Genomic DNA, 15,360 nt, shown 5'->3' with positions numbered 1-15,360 from the left:
ATCTGTACTCGGGTTCTAGGCTGTGGCCGAACTGATGTAATCCGGGTCTCGTTAAAGTCTCGTTTTTATAACAATCTTTTGTTTGTATTGTTTGCTTGCTTATTTTTTTCATTTGTTTATTCGATTCGCTTGGATCCCATCCAAGACGGGTTCGTTTATGCCGGTTTGGTTCGACTCGTGTATTTGTTTGTTACTAAATATAGGATGGAAACGAAATGAAAAAGGAAACGAATATTATTTATAACATACCTTAAATATCCATTCTTGAATAAATGGAAAGATGGATGGATTTGGAATTGGTCGTACATGAGATTTATATTGTGCAGAGGTGTGCACAATGATTGGAATGATAATGATAGAATGATAAGGATGGATTTAGGGTTTAAATAGGCAAAGTCCAAAAGCTTTTAGGCCTAAATCATTCTTAGGTCCATTAATCCTTCTTAACCTTATCTACTATCTACATATTATTTAATTAATTTAGATGACATCTCTCGACAAGGTAACTAAATTAAGCCGAGATACTTTATTTATTTATTTATAGAAACGAGGACGTTACAAGATAGTTTTTGACATTAAAAAATATTATGAAGAACGTTTGTTCTTGAACCTTTCGGATTGTTTCTAACCTTTCGGTTAGATAAAGTCTATGAATTAATCAATTGTGTTTGAGCCATTTGAGTAAAGCCGTGAATCGGCATCAAATTCACTATTTATGTTACTTAGTAAAATACAAGCAAAATTGACGATTTATGATGATATTTTGGGTTTTAATGGGTTAACTCGAGTTACAACTAAATTTTGGTTAATGCCATATTATGGGTCAATAATATTATATGCTTCAAATGAAGGTGGGTGCGGCTCTTATATAGTTATAACTAGGTTATTGACCCGTGTGATACACGAGTTGGATAAGTAATAGTTTGCTTTTAATGAATGAATCGAACAAATTTCAAATTATAACCTTTTTGGTTATTATCTTTACATTATTGTAATATAATTCTGCTTATTATTACAGGCAGCAGTTGAGATTAGTTGCGAGCCATGTGTCAGGAGGCATGTTAGAGGCGTCTTCATGAATAATGCTGTGGTGTCAACCAATCCCACTGCTGATGGAAACGTGTCAATCGACTCACGCCATCAGTTTGCAGGGATCAAGTGGTTAAAAAATAAGCCTATGACTAAATTTGAAGATGCACAATGGCTTCTTATCCAGAAGGCTGAAGAAGAAAAGCTTATACAAGTGTCCTTGAAGCTTCCAGAATCTATCCATGACCAGCTAATTAGTGATGCTCATAATTATTATCTTAGAGATGGCATGGGCAAATCTGTTAAATCATGGAATGAACAAAGAAAGCAGATAATAAGTGACGCGTTTGCTTTTACCTTCAATGGCAAAAGAGGCACAAGCTTTGTTAACAAGTCGAGCTAAAAACTGGTTATTAATGGAATATGGAGGGTGTTTATGGGATAAAGTCTTGGTGGCGCCTTATCAGAAAAAAGGTCATGACGTTAACTCGTCTGATGATTATGAAGCTGCACCAAGAGTTATGGCATGCTGTTGGGGCCCGGGGAAGCCCACAACAACGTTTGTGATGTTGGATTCATATGGTGAAGTTCTTGATGTGCTGTATGCTGGGTCCATAAGCTTACATGGTCAAAATGCTAATGATCAACAACGTAAGAAGAATGACCAACAACGCGTTGTTAAGTTCATGACATACCATCAACCTCATGTTGTTGTTCTTGGTGCTGCTAATTTATCTTGTTTAAAGCTCAGGGAGGATATTTTTGAGGTAAAACCAAAATTAAAATTAATTAATCTATTATTATTTTAAATGGATAAAATCTTATTAATCGTGTTATCTTTTCATCAGATCATTTTTAAGATGATAGAAGATAACCCGAGAGATGTTGGGCATGAAATGGGTGGTATAAACGTTGTATACGGTGATGAGACACTCCCACATTTGTATGAAAACTCACGGATATCATCAGAACAGCTACAACCACAAACGGGTAATTAATAACTGACTTATTTATTCACTTTTGTTAAATAACATGTTCAAAATATCAAATCTTACTTTATCATTCTTTTCAGGCATTGTTAAGCGAGCTGTGGCTCTCGGACGTTACCTTCAAAATCCATTATCAATGACTGCTACTTTATGTGGGCCCGCAAAAGAGAGATTATCTTGGAAACTTATTCCATTAGAAAATTTTCTAACACCTGATGAAAAATACAGCATGGTTGAACAAATCATGGTAGATGCAAGTAACCAAGTTGGTCTAGATATAAATTTAGCCATAAGTCATGAATGGTTATTTGCACCTTTACAATTCATATCCGGGCTCGGGCCCAGAAAAGCAGTTTCACTACAATGGTCCTTAGTACGGGCTGGCTCAATATACACCCGCAAAGAATTACTGGACCACGGGCTCAATAGAAAAGTGTTTGTAAACGCAGCCGGGTTCTTACGGATTCGCCAAAGTGAAAATGCTGCTAGCAGTAGTCAAACTATTGACTTATTAGACAAGACCCGAATCCACCCAGAATCGTACGGTCTTGCCCAGATTTTCGCTAAAGATATTTACACAGTAACCCATAATGATGTAAGTGTTGAAGATATGCTTGAAAATGCGATTGAGCGTTTGAGAGAAAACCCTGATTTGTTAAAACGTCTCATACTCGATGAGTATGCGAAGTCGAAAAGGTGTGTGAACAAAAAGGAGACTTTAAATCTTACAAGACGGGAGTTAATTCAAGGTTTTCAAGATTGGCAAAAACCATATAGAGAACCTAATATAGATGAAGCGATTTATATGATTACTGGGGAGACAGAGGAGACATTTTCTGAGGGTAAAATTGTCCAAGTAACTATTCGCAGAGTTCAACCTCCAAGAGCAATATGTGTTCTTGACTCAGGGTTGACCGGTATACTCAGTAAAGAAGACTACAGTGATGACAGTAGGTATTATGATTTGACCAAGAAGTTGGTTGAAGGCGATATCTTCTCTTGCAAAATAAAATCAATTCGGAAACGCTATGGAGGCCGACCCCAGGTGTTCTTGAGCTGTAAAGAAAGCTATTTAAGAAGTGGCCTATCCCAAAACAGTAAAGCCATGGATCCTTATTATCAAGAAGACCATGATAATTTAGCCATGGGTCCGCTGTTGGTTGACCCTGCTCGACATTCTACACGCGTTGACAGACTTGCATTGTTGGAAGTAGAGGTGCAGAGGCAGGGTGAGGAGCTGCGAGAGGCGATGAGGATGCTACAGGCTATGTGTGATCACCATGGCATCTGGGTGGCGCCTGATTTACGGGCTATGCGTGATCACCATGGCATCCGGGCGGTGTCTGATCTACGGGCTATGCGTAATCATCATGGCATCCGGGCGGGTCCTAGGTCAGGTCGCTTCTGAGCATCCCTGATGCCCCCTATGGGGTATGTATGAACATTATAATTTTGTTATCATATGTACATCTATCTATCTATCTACTTCCGTCAATTTCTCATTGTTTTCTGTTATGAGCTGTCATATAATGTAGTTTTAGATTTGAGTTGCAGGATGCAAGTGACAAATAATTATTATATTCATACCGTTCAAACTAAAAGAATAATAACCAATTAAAATTAATTAATGTCTTTAAAAAATAGCTAATTAATTGTGTTTAAACTAGGGATGAGCAAATTAACCGTTACCGAACCGATTTTAACTGATAACCGATATAACCGGTGGGTTGGTCCAATGATTTTTGAAAACCACAAAATGTGGGTCGGTTTTTATTATTGATAATATTAAATCCGCCATAACCGAACCACCCTGTTTATTATACTATGAATCACTATGAATTGACAAAGATGTTGGGGAATTGGAATCAGTTCCATGAGGGAATTGGAATCCAACACATTCCCTACCTATACTCATATATATCATATAATTATACTAAAAATCACTGTTTTTTTTCTCTTCTGTTTAATTAAATAATATTTTTTATACATTTATCATATCTTTTCTCTTTCCTTCACTTACATCCACTTTTAAAAAATATCAAAAAAATTATACGGTATGAACAATGAAATCTAAAATTTAACTTTCCAATATAATATTTTCTTTCTTCTCTACGCACAACCAGTTATAACTATACCATATAATCTACAAATCCCCCTCACATATTTTAAGAGAATGAGCTGAGAATGCTCTTAATAACCTATCTCAACAACCTACTGGGCCTATAATAATGTTGGCTGCGAATTGATATTCACAATCAATAAATCAATTAGATATGTTCCATTTCCATCCATAATTCCAATTCCACAATCAGCAACGTTGAGAAATCCAACTATTTAAATATCAGTATATTAATCAAAGGGTGATCCATTCATAATCGAAATCTCATCATCGACTTCACGATTAACCGACCCATAACCGACTCGTTATAACCTTCAAAACCGATTAACCGAAACCGCCATGACAGATCGGTTATGGTTATGGTTTTCTATTAACCGACATGTTGGTTATGGTTATGGGTTTTACCAAAAACCGCTCCAAACCGATCTATGCACACCCCTAGTTTAAACTACCACACTACAAGTTTTAGAGTAAATTACATGAATGGTCCGTAGTATGCTTAGATTTCACTACCGCTCAGGTCCCTAAGTATGGGATAGTACTGTTGTAGTACACAACAAGTTCAAACTTACACATAGACGTAATAACATGTGTGGACAGGTAACTATATAACCTAAGATTTATGGGCATTTGACCTACTTGTGTATAAATTAGGGATTCATTTTTAAGCAGTTTATGCAACCATAATCTGTGACAATTGACCTAGTTTGTATAACCTCACCTTGTTAATGTGTAATGAAAATCCATTTTAGACATGAACACACATACACACTTACACGATATACGACGCAATGTAACGATTGCATTATCTGTGTTATATATAATACGTCTTCTTTGAGCACATTAGACTTGCCAATTTTAAGAAATTACAGTCTATTGTGCTTATGATACAATACCTAATGCAAGGGCAATGAAGGCAAAATTACAGTCTATTGTTATGTAACGTCTTGGCCCCTAAAATTTACTCAAGTTTTGGGAATTTAAAATATACTTACAACTCTCTCTCTCCCCATCCCACCCCATCTTTACTCGCATATTTATTTTAATTTCATTCTTAAACCAACTTATCGTCATGATTTTTAAACCGTTATAATCTTTTCATACGTTAGTATTGTTATTCAAAAAAATTTCACCATGAAAACAAGCATTTTGTTATATTTAATTTGAGTATTTTCTTTCCAATTAAAAAAAAAAAAATTTAACATGCTACATGATTATTGGGTCTGTGTTCCCTATCGTATTACGCGGACACATCTTTAATATTTTAAAAATATTATCAACAAAATACTCATATTAAAGATAATAGAGTTCTCAATTTTGTGGTATGATTTTATTTTAAAAATAGTAAAGCTTGGATTAAAAAAGCACGCCTAGGCACGAGCTTGGTTTAAAAAAGCGTGCCTGAGGCGATCCGAGGCGAGAGGCGACCTAAGGCGAGAACGTCTTCGCCTTAGGCTAGTCAAGGCTAGCAATGTTCAAAAGGCAAACCTGAGGCGAGCTTTTTAGGCAAAAAGCGACCTAAAGCGAAGGTGAGGCGCTCACCTTTCGTACGCAAGTGGTTTTTAAGCATCTAAATGTTGTACAATATGCTTTTTAGGTCGTATGTGTAGGTAGTTTATATATTAAATAATATATAATGCTTAAATATAGCTACATCATGAGTCAAGATGCTAAAAACCCATGATATATACATATATAAAAAATATATAAATGCGTTCGCCTCGAGTACGAAAAGCTCTCGCTTTTACGCCTGGCGCTTCACGCTTCTGTTTTAAACCCTGTCGCTTTTCTTTGCCTCTCGCTTTTTAAAACCAAGGGCACGAGGCGCATGGGCGCTTTTGGCTACTTAAAGCGACCATCGTTCACGAAGTGCATGCGAGGCACGTTTTTTAGGCAAAACTGTGGTTTAAGATGCATGTGAGGCAAGCTCTTCATGGATTTGACGGACTTTGTGCATCACCATAATGTACAACAAGCCTTTTAAGTTGTATACATATAGATATTTAGATATTAAGTATATAAAAAATACATCATAAATTACACATTGCGTACAAAAAGCCCGCCACTTTTAAACTTTGTGTGTTAGTTTTAGACCCCTTCGCTTTTGTGCGCTAAGAAACCAAATAAGAAAGATATAAACCAGGTAATAAAGTTTGAATCTAAAACAATAAAAAAAAACCAAAATCTAAAAAAATCCTAAAAAATAGGCCATTCTCTTATTTGCAAAGTCAAAGCTAACCATCAGATTACATTATTAATTAATACCTAAAAATATTATCCTCTTTTTAGGTAAAAATCACTTGTTATATGAATTTCTATATGCAACCCACTAAATACTCTTAACAAGTAAATGAATTGACATCTAATAACCCAAAAAAAGCATCTCACTTGTTTCTAATTATTTATTTATTTATTTATCAACAACCTTTATTAATAAGGATTTATGTCAACTTCAACCCATATATCACGGCCTTATTTTCCTCAACCTTTTGATATTATTATACACCACACCAAAATTCTTACAAAAACCGTTAAGAAAACACAAGAAGAGTTTGAAAGTAAATAATAAATGACAAACATCACATTCACTCACATCACTTTCCTTAACACAGACTCTAACAGTAAACACTAAACTTAATAAAACAAACAAACTCCACTCATACTCATCCAAACCCTATTATTATTGCCTTCTGCAGCAGCCATGGACGCTTCAACCACCACCACCAGCAAGAAGACTGAACTGGCCCACATTCTCCGATGGGAAAGTGGGAAGAGGAGCCTGTTCCTGCTGCCGTCACTCACCCCCAACCGCCTGCTCGTCCCGTAGACACCTGCTCCTGTTGCGCTAGGTTCTCGACTCTTTCGCTTTCGATGTGTGCTTGTTCTGGTGCTTGGAGTCTCGGTCTTGCTGTCGGCTGTCTTCTGGCTGCCGCCGTTCTTTCGGGGTGGAGATCACGGGGATCTGGATCTCGATTCGCATTATAAAGGTTAGGGTTTGGGGTTTAGGGTTTGGTTGTTAGATTCCGATGCCTAATTGATTGTAATTTGAATTGTGTAGGTTAGGGTTGAATTGGTGGATTTGATGTTTAATTTGGATTAATTCTTTTAGATTTGGTTGTTTGTAGGTATGGAATGAGTAGAATCCAGTGTTATGTTAGGTTTTTTTCGGTTTATTTGATTCATGAATAATCAGATAAGATTTGCTGTAGTTATTGCTGCTGATTGTAATCTGTTAATTCCATGTTTATAAATAATAATGAACATTTGAACTTTGTGCTATTCTGCATTCGCTGAATACGTTTGTTATATATATTGGGAATAGACGCGAATGTGTAGCTGGATAATCTTGTAGTTTACGGAGCAATATGTTAGGCACATAAAGTTTCTTTTCGCGGTTCTTTAGTCTTTAACGCCAACCGGTTTTGCCGAAGTGTTGAGCAATTAAAGGAATAAAGTAGCTTTAGTTTATTTTCGTGTAGAATACTTGGATTAGTCTAGTAGATCATACGGTCACATGCCTAATGGATATCATGCTGATATGGCATTATTAGGAGCGTGACTTGGATTTAATTTTCTTTTCACCACTTGTAACTTAATATTGGATCCTTTTGAGATATACGGAGTGAGACATTGGCTTGAAATAGGATTATTGTATAGTTTTAGTCATTCGGTTGATAATATTGTCACAAGTTCTTTTTTTGGAAAAAATGGATGTTATTAAGTGGTCTGTTCCACTGAACTTAATTGAACTGTCTTTGATACATTATCTTCTTTTTACAGTTCTGTTTTGATTGGTCAACTCTTATTGAAGTTTCTTTTTTCTTGCTTTTGGTCTTCTTTCTATCTTCTGTTATTATAGGATTAGAGTTCTGTTTAGATAAGGCAAACATTTAACTTTTGCCAACTAGCTAATTCTCTTATTGATTCTCAGCCCCTTAGGTGTTTCATTTCAAAGGCAATTTCAATTGCACTATATCTCAATATGCGATTTTGGGTTTATATTTGCGCACTTTACTCCTTACTATGTATCTCCCTTGTAATTTAGTGCTTACAAATAATACGTTTGGCAGAATACATAATTAGCATTTCCGAAGTTCATACCTTATCTTTCCAAAAATAGACATCAAATGTCTGGAATGTCTAGGCCTTTCGCTCATCTTCCACTACAATTTGTGTAGAAACGGTTCGATAAAATTCCCATAAAAAACTCCACATTTAAGATGCTTTTTGGGAGAGTCTCGTACTTTCTATTTCAATGCAGAATGCTTAAATAGTAACTTGCTTAGTTATCTCTATATGAAAAACGGTGGGGTTTAATTTCATGCTATGTGGTACCTCGGATTTAAACAAAAATAGCTAGGTGTATATAATCATAATCACATAATGTTAATTATTTAACATTATTAAATAATCATTTTCTTTGTGACCTATGAAATGCTGAACATTCCATAGGTATTAATATAAGCACATGCGAGGAAATAGAATTTATTTATTTATTTATTTTTTATTCTTTTTTTGATATCTTATTGTTTTTGTAGTGCTTTATTTCATTTCATCCTTTCATTGTCTTCATATGTAGTTAAGATATAACTGATACTCTATCTTGTGGTACAAAAGTCAAACCAAAATTCGATTATACGATTTTGACTTTTCCACTTTTCAGGTCATGATATAGTAGCAACTTTTATGGTTCAGAAGCCGTTGTCTTTACTGCAAGATGATCTTCCACAGCTTGGAGGTGATATATTTGATGAATTAAGAGTTCCCACTACAAAGGCATGCTCTCTGTCTCTCTAGTAGTCTAGTACACACTGCCTTTAACTGTCATCTCATTTATTATATTATACTTGTTTCTTCAGGTTGTAATCATTAAAGCAGAATCAATTGATATATCAAACACAACCAAGGTTATTTTTGGTGTAGATCCCGATGAATACAATTTTGACGTTATTTTACTAATCACGTGAAAATAACGTTAAAAGTGGCGGAAGGTTAATCAGGCATCATGTGGTGGCGTTGATAGCCGAAAGACAAGGGCACATGCACCAATCAGCCGGTGTCCCGATGATTGAGTGTTATGTGTCTTATGTCCAAGGCTTGATTCAAAACTACTATCGAGCCGGGGGTCTCACCGGAAGCAGCCTCTCTATCCCTATGGGATAGAGGTAAGGCTGTCTACATCTTACCCTCCTCAGACCCTACCATAGCATTGCTATTGGTGGGATATACTGAGTACGATGATGATGATGATGATGATGATCCCGATGAATACATTTCTAAGATTTCATCATATGCGAAAAGTTTAGTGAGAGATTCTTTTGTATCTCTTGTTCTACACCAATCCCCTCTACGTTTGACCGAATCTCTGTTTGGGGAACCGTCTTCTTTTGAGGTGCTGAAGTTTGCTGGAGGAATAACTGTTACTCCTGACCAGGGTGCGTATCCACTGCAAAAGGTTCAAATACGGTTCAACTTTTCATTTAACTATTCTATTCAACAGATACTCGACCACTTTGGTGAGTTGACTAGTCAACTCAAGTCAGGTCTGCGTCTTGAATCATATGAGGTAATAAACAATTCATTCCTCATTTTATTTATGAAGATAACACACACACATGAATATGTATATATATTAATCTACTTATGTATGTACATAACAAATACACATACATATATGTATGCCATTGACCAAGAGAAATTAATGGCTGAGACGAATGTAGGTTACCACATAAGGTTTTAAAGACTTCATGGGTATTCTTGGATTATCCTACATTGTTGACTTGATAAGTTTCCTCTTTTTTGGTAAACGGTAATAACTTTTTCATACGCTGATATTTACAGAAAATACATCATAAAGTCGAGTGTTTTTATCTTTAATTTGAGTATAGTATTGCTGTATATATAAATTTTTTCTTAAAATTACAATGGTGAGTCAAAACTTTTACAACAGTGAGTCACTGAGTCGAGATTTTTACAACAGTGAGTCGAGATCTATAAGGGTGAGTAGGGCTGTAAACGAACCAAACGTTCCGCAAACAGTTCGTGAAGTATTCGGCTGGAAGTTCGTTTACGTTTGTTTGTTCATTTAGTGAATGAACAATCACGAACAAGAAATTTTGTTCGTTTGGTTAAATGAACGAACAGAGGTTGTGTCCGTTCATTTGTGTTCATGAATAATGTTCGGTAAGGTGTTCATTTATGTTCATGAATAATGTTCGGTAAGGTGTTCATTTATGTTCGTTTACGTTCATTTGTTTATGTTCGTTATTTAAAGGTTTGTTTTATATTTTTAAAATATTTTACTTGTAATAACCAACCTAACATTTAAGTTTTATACTTTTATTGTTTATGTTCAGTTATTTCATTAATGGTTTGTTTTATAAAGTCTTGCTTTATCTAACAATAAATCTAATTTGTGCTTCGTTGGCATTATCATAATAAAACCACCGATTGGGTGATGGTTATGTTTATGATTGTTATTTTATTATTATTATTGTTATCTCAAAATGCTTAACATAATAATATTTAATTAAGGTGATTATGTCTAATGTTTTGGATTAAGAATGCTTTTCCCCTTAAATAGTATATGTTCGTTTGTGTTTGTGAACCGTTCATGATCAAGTTCAATTCTTTAACGAACGAACATGAACAAGATTTCCCGTTCGGTTAGCGTTCATGAACAAGTTTAATGCTAAACAAACGAACATGAACAAGGTTTTGTTCGGTTCGGTTCGGTTCGTTTACAGCCCCAACGGTGAGTCAAGATCTATAATGGTGAGTTGAGATCTATCCAATTTTTAAATTTCAGAAAAGGGACTTTTTAACCCCTCATCCTTCGTACACATGGCAACTTCTGGTTGCTTCTTACAATTTTTAGGATTTTCCATCCTTTTAGAATAATCTCTCTACACACACACATACACATATTTGGTATTTAGGTTATGCACTTCTGTATTTTTGCTAACATAGGTTTATGGTATGTGAATAGGAAACTTAGAGTTGGCTTTTTAATAGGTAATTGTAACTTTTTAATATCTATAAAAAGGAAATATAATTATACTGAGAGGTCTAGAAATGTAACCTACAAATAAAAATAATTTAATTCTTAAAAGTTGTCATCTACTTTGCAGAACCTACATGTTAGCTTGACAAATGCAAAAGGTTCAACAGTGGCTCCACAAACAACCGTGCAGTCATCAGTTGTTTTGGCCATTGGGACTCCATCAACCACGAGGTCCAAACAGTTGGAACAAACCATCAAGGGTTCACCAACCAAAAACCTTGGTTTAAACAACACTCAGTTCGGTCGGGTCAAACAAATTAGTCTTTCCTCTTATTTTAACAGTTCTAGTGGCGGCGGAGGCGGCACTCTGGCACCTTCTCCAGCTCCACAACCTCATTCCTCTCCCCAACAACCCCACCATCACCACCACCATCATCACCATCATGATAAGCAACTTCCACCTGCAAAACCACCTTCACCATCAAAACATCCCCTTGCACCGCCACCTGCCAACACCCCTGCACTGCCACCTGCCGCCACCCCTGCACCTCATAATATTCACAAAGCAAAACCGCCAGACTGTCACTCAGGCTACCACAGGAAGAAGAGGAACATTAATAATCATCCTCCTTTATACCCTCCTGTTTCTCAGCCGGCTCTTCCACCACATATCCGCCCCCCACCACTACGGAGAAATCATCCGCCACCACGAGTACCTCCACCACCACCATTGTCACCACCACCGCCGCCACCATTAAGGCCACCACTGCCGCCACCTCCATCGTTGCCGCCACCTATACTACCATCACCGCCGCTTGTATCTGAGATGACCCCTGCATCAAGCCCATTGCCAAATGTAGTTTTTGCACGCACGCCTCCACCATCAAAAAGTGATTCTGATGCAGACCCACCTGACATAACGCCGTCAGGTTCAATTTTGCAACCTTGTAAGTTAATTAGGGTAAACTGTAAATGCAAGCTATTAACCTTTTACCAATATATGCAACGGGGGAGGTTTATTATTGCGAGAACAAAAAACAAACCTAAATTGTTTCAGGTTTTCCATCAATGTTCATATTTTTAAAAAACTTTTGCTTCTTACATACAAATGTCTATGTTATGTAATATGTACATAAAAAATCATTAAACTGATTGATTCATATGCTTTTTGTTTTGTTTTTTTTTTCCTTTTTTCTTTTAAACATGTACATATACATATAAATATGTAGGTTATGTGTAGGAAATATAGCTAAACATGATTTTCACATTCGTACACATGATTTACACCTGTGTAGGTTTTATTAGTAAACGAATTTTGTTTATATACTTTTTATAATGTTAGATGCGTAAACATTGCGTTTCAACCATTTTCATGTATTTTTGAGTTTTTTTAGTATTGAAAAATAAATGATTTATTTTGTTCTTGTATCGATATAATTTTACCAACAAACTTACCGATACTGCACATATTGGTAAAAAGTGAATAATGGATGCATTGATAAATGTTAATGATATCATGTCTTGTTATTTACATGTCTTTCAATAATTAAACAACTGGATATGTTTTATGTTTGGCAGCATCAGCAGCAGCAGTTGCAGCATGTGCAGGTGTGAGTTTGAGGGCGATTCCAGCATTTCTAGCTGTGATGATATTAGAAAACATAATTCTTTTCAACTGAGACAATGATGTTGGAGGTTGTTCAAGTCGGGCAAAAGATGAGTGTGCCCTCGAAAGTCCTAAGTGGATATATAATTAATTGTTGTTTTGTGATTGTAAATATTCGAATTATAAGTTGATGTTTTCAGGTCAAAGTCACGGAGGTGACAGGCCCTTGATAACATTGGCCCACCCCACCCCACCCCACCCCACCCCACCCCTATGATTCTCTTCAACAAGTTAGAAGGGAAAACAAATGTACTACGTTTATTTGGCTGATCTATTCAAATGCCACTGAGTATGCTTTTATCTCTTGAATCACAAAACAAATGGCTTTATTGGCGCACAACTTGAAAAGCGCAGTGATTTGCGCGATTGTATAAAAGTTATTGGTTGGTTTTCACACAAGATCGTGTTTTGAATTTATAAAAATGATTTCTACTAAGATAACAACACACAAATAGTCAAGTGTATCTATCGTATATGTAGAATAGTATTGGTAAGAACCAAGTATTGGTCTACGAACACACAGAGTATTTCTAATAAGAAATCTTTGTTAATAAGTTAACCGAAAGTAATAATCATTAGGGGTTGCTTTAAACTAATTCTTTGTTAAATTAAGATAAATTAAAGTAGGTGAACAAGTAGACGGGTTTTACACAAGAAAACCAATATATGAAGGTTATCATCTAAATCAAGAATCTACTTAGCTCATCTTTGATTGTTAATATTATGAATATGTGATAAACTTGCTTTAAGAATATAAGATATAATAACCACTCATTTCTAAGCGAATTATCCTATGACATAGAAGAAAATAGAATGCATAACTTCATGTTTACCACGAAATTGTCAATTTAATTAAGTAATTAGTTTTAGTGAAGTATAAAGATTAGGATTGACTTCGATTTCTTAAACACCAATCCTAACAACTATAGGGAATTATACTTAACTCACACAACCCCCCTTGGTTGATTTAAGTAGATTATAATTACACATTTTTTTAACATATGATTTCTTTAACAAGCATGACAACCTAATCAATCATACTTAACAATCTTGTTTTAGAATTACCAAGACTAGAGAAATTGATCATAACATGTATATGATTATCTCATCTTTTCAAAGTCCAACACAAGGAAACATGTTTTGGATAAAATATCAAGATTTTCTTTTTACTATTTCTAGTCTCCAAGAACATTAGTGAATCATGAATGATTATAAAGATTTGTTTTAAATATATTAATCGTAAATCTTGAATTAATGAATTAAGATGACAAAACAAGCTTCATCAAAGGATAATTGCAAAATAATCATTACTTCGCAAAAACTAAATCACATATTCCATATAATAATAAGATGGAGTTAAGTTTTATCATAAATTTAGATGGTAATCGGAAGTTTAGCTCATGATGAGCATGACAATGAACATCAAGTAAGATGAAGACAACAAACTTAAAACAATCTAAACAAATTGGTGATGAATCCTTCTTCAATGGTGATGGATGATGATGGATGCCTCCAAGCCTTCAAACTATTCAATGAATCTTCAATTTAAGTGTAAAGTGAGTGTTTTTAAGTGATAAACGCGTCTAATTCCTCTCCAAGCACATCCAATGCAATGAGACATACACATCTATTTATAGGCTGCCTGGGCATTGGGGCACGACCCCATGGTGATTGGGCACGGCCCCATTGTTAGCTGTCCAGGTGCATTAATTGCTTGCCAGATCGTACATATGATGGTCTTTCATGGGGGCGTGGTACTTGAGACACATGGGTGTATTTTGGATGCCAGATTCTTGTACTTTTGTCTTATTTGGTTTGGGTGACCACGGGGGTGTGGTAGGTGAGACACGGCCCCGTGATTTTTGTCTCTGATTCTGCTATTTCTTTTCAGATTTTGTCTTTTCTTGAGAGGGTGACCACGGGGGCGTGGATCATGAGGCACGACCTCGTGTTTGATGTGCCGGATATTGCCTTATCTTGTAAAGGTGACCACGGGGGTGTGGTTACCGGAACATGGGGGCATGTTAAGCTGATAGATACACAATTTCTTTAATTTTCTTCGTTTTTCTTCGTGTATCCACTCGTTTCTTCATTTGAGGCTGGAATAAACCTAAAAGTAGAAAATAGCATAATAAGTAGCTATTTGAACTAAATAATATAATAAAAGATGATGCTTTGGAGATTATTTGATGCTTAAGAGATGTATATTTTTATATACATCAAACATCTCCACACTTGAACCTTGCTTGTCCTCAAGTAAGCTATCACAAAAAATCGGAAATAATTCACAAAACCTCATCAAACGAAATCGGAAAGTCGATCAGGTTCCCGGATTTGGATATCAACTCACATCTCAAGTTCAAATTTATATTTTTATAAAGTATTATTATAAGGTTTGAATAATTATTGTATTTAATTAGAAGACTAGTTGTTGTAAATGTTTTTAAGGGGTGTTCGGTTGGTAGAATTTGGTTTCATGTTACCCTAAAAGGGTTTACTCCATAGAATAGTAACCAACTTTCAAAGTTGTTCCAATTAGGTCACTGAAAAAAAC

General features: G+C 35.6%; 1 protein-coding gene and 1 pseudogene across 2 annotated transcripts; both read left to right on the top strand.

Annotated features, from left to right (window-relative positions):
• The first annotated feature begins 484 nt into the window (after positions 1–484).
• Positions 485–3,426, top strand: LOC143564134 (transcription elongation factor SPT6 homolog; annotated as a pseudogene). The gene is made up of 4 exons (XR_013140797.1): positions 485–502; positions 1,019–1,796; positions 1,878–2,019; positions 2,102–3,426. The product of XR_013140797.1 is annotated as a transcription elongation factor SPT6 homolog (transcript).
• Positions 3,427–8,987: 5,561 nt separating this feature from the next.
• Positions 8,988–13,011, top strand: LOC143564123 (uncharacterized; the record flags this gene model as incomplete). The annotated part of the gene is made up of 4 exons (XM_077051497.1): positions 8,988–9,083; positions 9,419–9,703; positions 11,268–12,069; positions 12,719–13,011. Coding segments are annotated over 4 exons (1,284 nt in total), but the record flags the coding sequence as incomplete, so codon positions are not given.
• Between the last annotated feature and the right edge of the window lie 2,349 nt (positions 13,012–15,360).

This window comes from Bidens hawaiensis, unplaced genomic scaffold, assembly GCF_021521415.1.
Source record: "Bidens hawaiensis isolate Kalapana, Puna unplaced genomic scaffold, B.hawaiensis_p1.1 tig00001206_1, whole genome shotgun sequence".
In the NCBI taxonomy this organism is placed as follows: domain Eukaryota; kingdom Viridiplantae; phylum Streptophyta; class Magnoliopsida; order Asterales; family Asteraceae; genus Bidens; species Bidens hawaiensis.
The sequence above is the reverse complement of the archived record's forward strand: the minus strand, read 5'-3'. Positions and strand labels throughout refer to the sequence as shown.